This window comes from Populus trichocarpa, chromosome 10 (assembly GCF_000002775.5).
Source record: "Populus trichocarpa isolate Nisqually-1 chromosome 10, P.trichocarpa_v4.1, whole genome shotgun sequence".
Lineage (NCBI taxonomy): Eukaryota > Viridiplantae > Streptophyta > Magnoliopsida > Malpighiales > Salicaceae > Populus > Populus trichocarpa.
Window position 1 is genome coordinate 14,248,141 of NC_037294.2, and position 11,190 is coordinate 14,259,330.

General features: G+C 32.8%; 1 protein-coding gene and 1 long non-coding RNA gene across 2 annotated transcripts; one reads left to right on the top strand and one right to left on the bottom strand.

The window, feature by feature from the left end:
* The first annotated feature begins 2,079 nt into the window (after window positions 1-2,079).
* On the top strand, window positions 2,080-4,325 carry LOC112328795 (uncharacterized). The gene is made up of 2 exons (XR_002983970.2): window positions 2,080-2,233; window positions 3,505-4,325. It is a non-coding gene; the product is annotated as an uncharacterized LOC112328795 (long non-coding RNA).
* LOC7466898 (homocysteine S-methyltransferase 1) lies at window positions 4,302-7,613 on the bottom strand. The gene is made up of 7 exons (XM_002315905.4): window positions 7,238-7,613; window positions 7,033-7,089; window positions 6,511-6,716; window positions 6,262-6,391; window positions 5,113-5,316; window positions 4,844-4,915; window positions 4,302-4,684 (listed from the first exon to the last, which is right to left on the bottom strand). Exons 1-7 carry the CDS (start codon window positions 7,406-7,408, stop codon window positions 4,535-4,537), a joined length of 990 nt encoding a protein of 329 aa, XP_002315941.1. The 5' UTR covers window positions 7,409-7,613; the 3' UTR covers window positions 4,302-4,534.
* Between the last annotated feature and the right edge of the window lie 3,577 nt (window positions 7,614-11,190).

The following is an 11,190-nucleotide window of genomic DNA, read 5'->3' on the forward strand; positions in this document are numbered from 1 at the left end:
TTGTAATTAAAGTTTCAAATCCATCCTACATAAAATCACAGAGGATAAAGAGGCTAGGGGAAACTTGGACATATTCTTTGCCTGTAGGCTGTAGCCATCCCTGTTCTTATCTCTTTCTCAAATCATACATGAATACAAGCTCTCATAAATTTGAAGTTTTTAACTCTTGCTCACAAAATTGACTGCAATTCCGATGGAATAACGACACCTATATAAGAAGAAAAGGATCTCTTAAATTTATTCAAGCTAAGGAGAGAAGGAATGTGTGACTGCAGGGTTTGTATTATCCTGAGGTGATAAGTATCACATATGTGTTATTTTTAGATTATTACGTAGGAAGGTTGGCCTACAAAGACTTCTCAAAATTTTATCTGTCAGATACTAAGCCTAAACTTGATTTAGTCCTTCCCAAGATTCAACATTTAAAGCAATTAGATAACGTTTGATGTTTGATGGTAGCTTCTGCTTTACTGGCTAACAAAATATTTTTTTGTTTTTTTCACCGTACTCCATATATAATTGTATTTTAAATTTTAATTTTATATAAACTAAAATAGTATATTTTTCATAAAAACCTGTTTTTTTTGTTTTATTTTTGCTTGTAAAAATTTATCTTATAGTAGTTTTATTCAAATATATATTTTTAAAATTTTATTTTAAAAAAACAACAATTAAAAATATATTTTTTGTTTTTTAAAACCATAATAATAAAAATTACCATGATACAAAACAAACAATATAAAATAAAGTTTTCCTGTCTTCCCGTGTAAAGATGCCTTTTTCTAACTTGGATCAGTTCAGCTGTTGCTATTAGAACAAAAATAAAGTCTTAGAAATAACGTTTTGACGAGAAAAGGGAGAATTTTACAACAAGTTAGGAGTTTTAAACATAAAGTTTCCATGAAAAAATGCAGTATTTTGCATAAAGTTTGAGTATTTGATTGTTCTTGTTGTTAAATTCATGTTTTGCTTAAAAGAAATTAATAAAAAATACGTGATTGAATTGTTTTTTATTTAAAAAAAATTAAAAAAACCACGTTTTCAACGAAGTAACAATCACGTCCTTGAAGTTAAATCGACACCAATTTTAAATGACTAGACTTCTGACAGGCTGACATGAATAACATAATTATATTGTTTTTTTGTGCGTGCAACGAAGGCCATGTCAATATTTAAAAATGAAAGACAAGGAATACGGTTATATCATAATTAATGCTCGCGGAGAAAAAATGGTAAGAAGGTTAAAAACGAATTTATATGCCGATATGACTCATTTTACGACCCGATAAGAGAAAAGAAAAGGAGAAAAGGTTCCTCATTTTATTTTTACAGCTTAATTATTATATTTCTCTAGTTTTACTCTTTTTATTTTATATATTTTCGAATTTATATGCATGTAAAGTCTGCGTACTTTATCGTGATTCTTTAGATTTGGGTTTATGGTCATGGGTCGCATTTTCATACCTAACTTTTAGGTAATCTTTTCGACCAGAAATTCCAAATGAAGGCCCAGTCATCAACCTACAAGAGGGAAGCAACCTTCCTCCATCTTGCGTAAATTTAAACCTTAAACTTATACTTATACAAAGTTATCCTTCTGGAGAGTACGATTTAATAGGTGTATTATATATATAATTAAATAAATTAAGTAGTCATTAAATAAAATCCTATCATGTTACAAATGAATATACTATTTGACAACCCCCAACTTCAAAAAATCTAGTTTCAATACCTTTTAATAAACAAAGGAAGCTTCGTAGCTGCATGTTTATATAAAATTTAGACTTTGTTATGTGTTACTTGTAAAAAATTACTTTTAAACCTGGATCATAATTCAAGAAATTATTTAACAAAAAATGACTCAAAATTAACTTATAAAAAATTAAGAAATAAAAGAAACCTTAATTTTTTGTACTTGGACTTAGTAAGCAAGTATTCGGCTCGTCACAGTTTAAGCTTCAAATCGAATAAAGCCCAAGCAAGTTTTTAGGATCCTAAGACTTGGTCCAATCTTATTAGCCCATCTTATTAAGAAAATAAAAGAAAGAAAGAAAGAAAAGAAGCGAGGGCAAATGCGTCATCAGGAAACCCCATCGCATCGGCGCGCGCAGGCAGTTTCGACTTTCGAGAAAACAAGCACTCCTCTCTCTCTCTCTCTCGCAGTCGAGGCGGAGACGATTTCGAAGCTCATTAACACCACCGCCAGCACCACCACCTCTCCTCTCTGTAACAAGTAAGTTGATCGATACTAATCACTAATAAGTCTTCTACTAGTACATTCTATCAATTCTTGAAATGGCGTTTTTTATTAGTAGTCGTTGCTTCTCCCTGACTTAGAAATGGATATCCTTGCCTTCAATTTTACTTTTCAATAAATTAAGTCGTTCGTGTTGTTTCTGATTGTTGCTTAAACTATCACCATTTTACTTCTTTTTTTAATTACTTAGTAATATAATTTGTGCAAAGTTTTTTTTTTTTAAAAAAAATTGTTATAGGAGTGGGAACTGGCTTGTATTAACTCTGAATGGCCCAGAAGGATTCATATAGCGAACCTGACTAGTTCGGGATTAAGACTTTGTTGTTGTTGTTGGGACGTGTTGCTGTGGCTGCACTTTAGAAAGCAGAATCACTAGTATGATTTTCGTGTTCTATGAAAAATAGGAAACTAAATCTTATGATTCATTTTCATGCTTTGAAATTGCATAATTGTAATGAGACAAGAAGGCTCAAAATGTTGCTTGAGTTAAAGCACATACATGGATTTTATTCAAAGCAACTGTAGCCTTTCTGGCGTCAAGCACCAGTTTTATTTGTAGTTGAACTGAGTTAGGTGTCATTTTGACTGTCACTGATTTTGGACCTTTAGTCTGTGGTACATATTCCCAGTGACTGGCCTAAAGAGAGTCACGCCTTGAAACACTTTAAAGAAAATTTGAGTCCTTTATGACCCATGTGGTGATTTTCTCCTGGCTGTCTCAGTTAATTCTGATGTTACCTGGACTCTGCTAGCCTACTCTTAGTTAACCAACTTCCTTGGATGGGTTCTGAGTCTTCAGCTGGGACTGTTGCACTAGCAATAATTTAATATCGTAAGTTTTGTAGTTAGGAAGGTTTTGATATAGTATCAGAGCTTATAACACATTAAAGAAAATTCGAGTCCTTTATGACCTATATGGTGATTTTCTCCTGGATATCTCAATTAATTCTGATGTTGTTCCCGAACTACGCTAGGCAGTCTAGATAAAAAAACCCTTCCTTGAACAATAATTTAAGTTTTAGATTGTCATGGCTTTTTGATATGGTATCAAAAGAATTGGAATTTCACAGGTTATTTTTTTAATTAAAATATATTAGTATAAAGAAGTGCGGGTTTGTTTAAGTTTTAAGCGCAAAACATTCACTTGAGAGAGTGATATTGATACAAAACTATTTTTAAGTTGTCACTCAATAAATAACGTTCTCAAAAGGAGTACTCAATTTGCTCTTACTTTTTTTCATGCACAGTCGCCCCCGACTCAAAACTTCGCTGGGTCATTTGCTTATTGATGACAATTATGAATTCGGCACAAGCCAATGAGGCAATGATGATGGCTTGCTAATTCAAGCCTCGTTTATAAGTTGGGTTCATAAGCTGTGGATAAGAAGCACGAAATGAAAAACACGAGGTTTTCAAGTCCATGGCTCAAGGATTGCATGTAACAAGAGTAGGAAGCAGAGTTGGATGATCGTTTGTTTAATCATTTAGATTCATAACGTGACTGGTTCAGTCTTCTTTGACTGCTCAATTGAGTTTGTTTCCAAACGGCGAACTATCTATTTTTTCAACTTCCGCAGAGTTAGAGTCGGGCAGCCCAGAGTCCATGGATGTTTTCGCAGAGGGAATCTCCAATGCTTTTGCATGTTCCGTACTGGGTGGTGGCAATGGGACAGTGACGATGTCATGAGGGTGATATTTCTGGGTGGACTGCATTTGAACCACTACAGCTATATAGTCCTTGCTTGTTGCTGGACTGTAGTGACACTACTACAGCTGTTTCATCTCGGAAATAACTTCTGCTGATGGTATAAGATGCAGAAAGCCAGAACTTTTGGTGACACTAAGTTCATCCGCATGGCCTTCCATTAAACATGTTTCTCGCTTTCGTTTTGAATCTCCTCCAAACAACGCGTTCAAATAGGAAAGGCAATTCTTAAAATCATATTCTGCTTACAGTGGGTGTCAGTCAAAAACTGGGAATGTGTAACATATTTAGATGGATCTGACACCTTGTTAATTTTCAAATCCATTGACTACTAAAGCATGCAGTAAAATCAAGTTATAAGAATTGGAAAGAGGGTTCTACATTGGTTTCTTCTGGTGCAGAAATAATTTCAAAGGACGGCGAATTAGCATAACAAAATTCAGCTACACAAGGAATATAGAACTACAAAAGGAGATAAATAAATAAAAGCAGGCATCTAATGTTTAATTAGGGTGGAAATACAATAAGAAAATGTGTAGCTATCCTCCAAATACTAAGATTCCAGGCCAGCCCTACGACTGCTTAGGGTCCTTTAAAACTTTTGAAATGGCTTGAATAGTAGAAGGTGTTGTCCGACAACAGCCTCCAATGAGGCTAGCTCCTAAGTCGTGCCATCTCGTTGCAAAGACCTCGAATTTATCATCATCAAAACAGGTTGATGGCTGTGGATGCAGAGCATAACAGGAAAGTAATTGACAAATGAAACATAACAATCGTATACAAATACAGATGTAATAAATAAATTTTAAGAAAATGATAATTTGAAATGAAATAAATTAAAAATAAAAATAAAAAAAGAATTGGCCACCAAAAGGACTTACCAGCCATCTTTTAGCTCTGCCATCCCATACCTCGCCGCTATTCGGATATACAACTATTAACTTTTCAGTCAACTGGAAAAAAAAATAAAAAAAATAGTACAAAACTATTAAGACAGCTTCAGAAAAACAAATGTTGCAGGTCAAATTACTAAAAATGCTGAATTCCATTTTGTTTAACATTTACTTAAATCATGAACAGAGAAATAAATTGCTGTATTGATTTTTTTTTTTTATATCATTCAGTGATTTTTTCCGTGGTCCAGTCATACCTCCTTAAATTTGCAGATGAGACTTTCAATAAAATGGGGAGGCGCACAATTAATTCCAACTGCTTTTACTCTATCACTCTTATTTATGGCCTCAAGGCACTGCTGGAAGCTCTCTCCAGATGGGGCATTCTCACCATCCACGCAACTGAAGCAAATCCAAGATGGAATATTGATGTTTTCTTCTTCAAGTAACTCAACACAGGCCTGAAATTGTCAATTCAGATGCTATATCAAGAGGCAGTGCATAACGAAGACGGTTGAGGTTAGAATTAGAAAATGTTCTCTTCTTTTTTTGGGCAAACAACCACTAAAATACTTTCAATTCAGGATAAAGACATTTCACCAACCATACAAAGAGTAATGCAACAGAGAAACTCTCTCTTTGGTATCATCTTAAGGATCTTTTCCAAATATTTACTCTAGGCACCATAGGCAAATAATGAACAGAAGTCTCAAAATCTACATGTAAAAGCTATTGATTATCTGCAGCGGTATTCCTTTTGATATATGAACTCTTACTTATGGTTATCTACTGCGTTGTCAATTTGATCACACAAAAATTGTCATTCCCCAGATGTTACACAGACAATTACCCTGCCATAGTTCAGCAAAGTATGGACTGACAATAGAAATTGAGGATAGTTGTGCATGCAAACCAAACACTCATGATAAGTTGTAAGGTACATCCATAAAACTCAATTGGACTTCAAGAAGCACATAATAAAGTTTATATTTGCAGAGTTTCATGCTTCTATCAAGAAAAAAAAAAAACAAACATGACAAATTAGCAATAAGTTTCCTAACAAAACAGAGCAAATATGTAAAGTTGCTCATGAGGCTAGTTGAGAATTATGATCGTGTGGAATGGCACAAAATGATCAACGTAGCCAACCCCAGCTAGTTTATCGAGGCTTGGTGGTTGTTGTTGCTGCTGCTGCTGCTCATGAGGCTACTTCAGAATTTTAAGATGCAGGGAATCCTGGCTATTTAAATGTTTAATAAAAGAACTTGCATTCGCAAGAAGAGACAATGATTTGGCCCCAAAATTCAGAATATCTTCAAAAACATGAATGTGCTCCGTAATTTTTATCAACTTAATAATTTTATACATGTGACACCTTAGAAAGCAGAAATGGAAGAAGAACGAACCTGGGCTTCAAGTTTATTGGGAATGGTCTCAAAGGCCAGCAAATCCGGACTTGCTTTAACCAGAACTTGCAACCTCCGCCGATGGAAATCCTTCAGCTTTTCCAGATTCACATCTGGTCCATAACACCCACTGGAATCAAATAGCACACTCACATTCAAAAGGGGCAAATACAAAAATGACGTTGAAAACCTGAACATGTCAAAACTTATCCAGAAAAGCTTCAGAGAAATAAGTATTTTCCAAGGCACCTGTACTCAGAGCCATCAGCCAGATAAGCTCCATAGCTTCCAATGGAGGCTGCAACCAAAGCTCGGTTATAACTGTGCCCAGGATTCCTTTCCACAGCATCCCAGAACTTATTACGGGCTTCAACAGCCAATGTAACACTTTTCTTCAATAACAATTCTCCTTCTTCAGCGGATAATCCCCTGGACAAAAATCCTGGAAGTGTGGCCTATAAATATAAAATGAATCCAAATAAGACAAAGAGGAGGTAATTAAAAATGAAAATTTTAAATTTAGTCCAATTTTTTTTTCACCAGCAAATAATTAAGAGTAGGACTAATTGGCTAAGTAGAATCAAGCACATAATAAATTGACCACGACAAGAAGTTAGTGCAAATTATGAATCCAACCAGCCTTTTCTTTCTATCTTTCTTCTTGATCCATTGGATAAAGAAATCTATGTTCCTTTAGTTATGCCTTCATTTTTAAAAGACATAAATTTACAACATTAAAATTTGATCAAATTCATTGCAGGTGCAACAAACCTGGTAAGAAGAAGTAACCAAAATGTCTGCACCAGCCTCTAAATATTCCAAGTGAACCTGCATCATATTAATAAAGAGAAAAAAAAATTAAAACTTTGAAAAGGATTTAAAAAACAGAGCCCGTTATTCATATACGATCAAACAGTATATAAAAAAATAAGACGACAATGTGTGTGTTGGGAGATAACAAAAGAGAAAGAGAGACCCGCTTGATGAGGTCAGGATCTTTGATCAAACAGAGAGCACTCCAAAGAGGGTCGTTAATGGTTGCGCCGTGTCTCTCAAGCTGGGTGGCGAATCCACCGTCGATAACCGCGCAGCCTCCTGCCTTCTTTATCAGATCCTCCAACGATGTTTTTGCCTTCTGGAAACCCATTTCTCCCTGGAGTTCTCTCTCTCTCTCTAGATATTGGGTTTACAAGGACTCAGACACCTTGACAGAAGTATTTAATGGCGCCGGTGATAGAGGAAGGGGGGGTCTTTGTTAGCGTTTTTTTTTTTTTTTGAACGCGGACGAAATAGCATACAGGTTCACCTTTTACTTAAAAAAAAAAAAAACGAAACCCTTGGGCTTGGTCTTCCAAAGTTTTTTTATTTTATTTTTTTCTTCTTTTATTCCAAATTTCAGCTTTAATATAGTTGGAGCTCAAGTTTTTCTAGATAAAAAAAAAAAAAAAAAGTTTAAAATATGAGACAACCTACTTCGCTTTTATTTTTATTTTTGTAAGAATAAACTAATTTACCAAGCTCCAACTTTTTAGCAATGTCTTGGAAAAAGTTTCTAGTAATTTCTTGGTATAAATCTAACAATGAGACTACAGATTTCTGGGCGACTGGTCAACCAAAACAAAAAATTCTTGGTGTGATCAAAGATGTGCATGACATCTGTCAATATTGTGTTATTAGGAAGCGGGAACATCTTCTTGGTCGCTTGTCATTAAAAAATGTTTGTTTGGAAACCGGTGGAAATCATACTTTTTTAAAATTTAATTTTTTTATTTTAATTAATTTTTTTATATTTTTAGATCTTATTTCTAAAATAATTTTAAAAAAATATTTATTATTTTAATATATTTTCAAATAAAAATATTTTAAAAAATAATTGTTACCACACACCAAAACAACTTTACCACCAAACTTTTAATAATAATTTTTTTAATTAACATGGGTGTTTGGATCAGTTTATATACATCTCAACTAATTTTACAGGCTCTGAAGTTAATGATCATATAAGTCTCCAGTAATTTTTAAAGGACTTGAACTCATGACTATTGAGAAATAAATCTAAAATCTTACCAATTAAGTTATTTCCCTGTAAATTTTCTGACATCGCAACCATTTACATATCACATTAATAGATATATTACTTAACAGGTCGATAGATGGACACAGACTATCAAATATGATGGTTGAAAAGTTAATCTGATAATTCCTACTGCTAGAAGGCAGTCGGACCAGCAAATCTACGGCATATTCATGTCAATGTACAGACATTTCTTGCAAGTTTTAATTTACCTTGGAATAGAAGAGTATACAATAAAAGAAGGGTAGAGCCACAAGATGAGAGGAGGATTTGGAGAGGCAGGCCGAAAGGCCAAAGCCACTGGTAAATCATTGTCCTCACAAAATTTCCAGTGGAGGTTGGTGAAGGGACTACGTTGTGATTACGTTGCTTCCTTATGATGCAACTCTTGGCGAACCACTTTGAAAGGCAAGGCAGGTTTGGTGAGTTTAAAAAAAAAAGCAAAATAAACCCTTTTTTTTATTAAATAATTAAAATACCAAGTCAAATAAAAAGAACTTGGTTGGGATGCATGGCCATTAACATAAAATCCACGAGTAGCAAGTCGTGCTCTTGCCCGTGGCTCCAAGTGAGGATTTTTTCTAGACATGAATATATTTTTAAACTAGATTGTACAATCGAGATTAAGTTATTTATTAAAATAAATAAAAAATAAATCTTCACATCAATTTTGTGCATCCAGAATAATTTAATAATTTTATTGGGTATTGATCTCAAAATTTAAACTCAAAAAATGAAAGATCCTGAAATGTAAAAAAAAAAACCTATGCCGAAGAGCCAAGCAAGTCAATGCTAAATGTTTTTTCTTTAATAATTATTGCATCATAATAAAAAAATAGGGTGGGAAAACATGAAAAATTATAAGGACCATGGCTGTCCCCGGCACTCTATAAGAAAATTAAATACTTTATTAATAAAATTATCTAATAGGTGGTCTAGTGCTAAGAGTTTGAGATTAAAAGATTTGCTTTTCCTGTGGTTGCTATTATGATGGTTACTGCAAGTTTATATAGTCGTTAATTTCAGAGCTCGTGAGATTAGTCAAGATACACATAAACTTGTTGGACACTTAAGTTAATAAAAAAAAAATTCATTAATAAAGGTAAGGCTTGGAAGTAAAAGAAACCTTTGAATATGAAAGAGTTGACATTTGACAAGGCACCGCTGTGATAAGGGTTGGTGATCACCTTGGATCTTTGACTTTGGTGTCCTCTCCTCCACCTACCAAAGCAAACAGGCCTTATATTGCATTATCATTTACACGGTTTAACAGCTAAAAGCGCAGTGAGGAAATGAATTTTGTTTTACACTTTACTTTAGATCGTTTAGATCTTGAAGCGAAGCGAAACAATGGACCCTTACCTACTTATTAGAGCAACTCCAGCCCAGTGCTAAATGGGGAGCTAAAAATTAAAATATATATATATATATACATTCTTGTTTTTCATGGTACAACGTGAAAGTTAAATAAAATGCTATTTTAGTATTTCTATTATAAAAATGTTATTTCTATATTTTTTATAAAATATTAAAATATTATTCATTATAGTATTTTATTTTCACTAGTTTTTTTTCTTTGATTTTTTTAAATCTATATATTTTTTTAAATTATCCTAGTTTTATGATCCATGTCATAGGTTTGACAAGTTCACCCGAGTTGACTCGGATTATTTTTTTATTTTATTTTATAATTGATTTTTTTAAATTTCATATTGATTTAGAATCGTTCGAGTTGTTTTTAAACTTATCAAGTTAATTAAGTTATATCATGTTAATAAAATATATAGTTGTGTATCAAATAAATTAAAATATAGTTAGCTGTTTTAAATAATTTTGTACCATTAGAGTAATATAAAAAAAAATTGTACCATTTAAAAAACCATATATATTAATAATTTGGCTATTCTAAACAGGAGATGCTTTTATAGATGAAGAGTAGTGGTAGTTATTTAACCTCATATTTCATTTATTTTATAATTTTTTTAATTACGAGCAACAATTAATCAAAGTTAGAATTTTGAAAAAACAACCGGGCCTTGGTCCTTGACAAAAAATACAACTTCAGTCCCTTAAAAATATCCACGATTCAATATTATCCTCATTAAAATTGAACTAAATGGAAAAACTTGCATATCAAATCAAATCAAAGTTGCTGCAGCTCAAACAAAAATTTATCTATAAGAGGGCAATATATATATATATATATATATATAAACGATATTTGTCCATCAATCAGAAAAGAATAGGTATCTCTAACATTTTTTTAACTCCCTGGCATGAATATGACATGTGTACACGCTTGTTGCTTTTATACTAAAAGAAATTATTCATTCTATCATAAATTGTATTACTTTATTTTAAAAAAATAATGATGATATCATATTTTTGTATGATGAAAGAATACAGTTATTAATAGACCTAGTAATTTCTGAGGGTATTTGAGTTTAATGCAATACTCTACTTCTCAAAAAAAAAAAAAAAAAAACGGACCCATTGTAAAGAGATCGAGACTGCGTCGGCTTCTATCTTTCTTAAACCACGCTGTAAGATGCATTGATTTGGGCTTTTGAATAGACGACACAGTAGTCCCTTTGACCATTCTTCTTAAAGAATAAATATATAATTGCTGTTATAAAGAAAAAAGGAAAGAAAGAAATTGTCATTCCTCCCTCGAGTGAAAATTAACTTGCCATTAATTATTTAATCAGAAACTGTAATCTCTTTTAATTCTTTTTTAGTCCATTAAAAATATTCTCATATAATCTTCAATGGAAATTAAATTAGGAGAGAATTAATGACTCCTCTTTTAATATTTGAACCGTCACTTTGAGTTTCTTAATTATCAATTCTAACAA

Bases quoted from the DNA above. Each gene is read 5' to 3' on its own strand.
- LOC7466898 (XM_002315905.4), bottom strand. From the start codon at position 7,408: ATGGGTTTCCAGAAGGCAAAAACATCGTTGGAGGATCTGATAAAGAAG. The intron at 6,392-6,510 runs GTGCCTTGGAAA...ATTTGATTCCAG, and splicing joins GCTGATGGCTCTGAGTACAG to TGGGTGTTATGGACCAGATG. The intron at 4,685-4,843 runs GTAAGTCCTTTT...CTGCATCCACAG, and splicing joins GCAGAGCTAAAAGATGGCTG to CCATCAACCTGTTTTGATGA.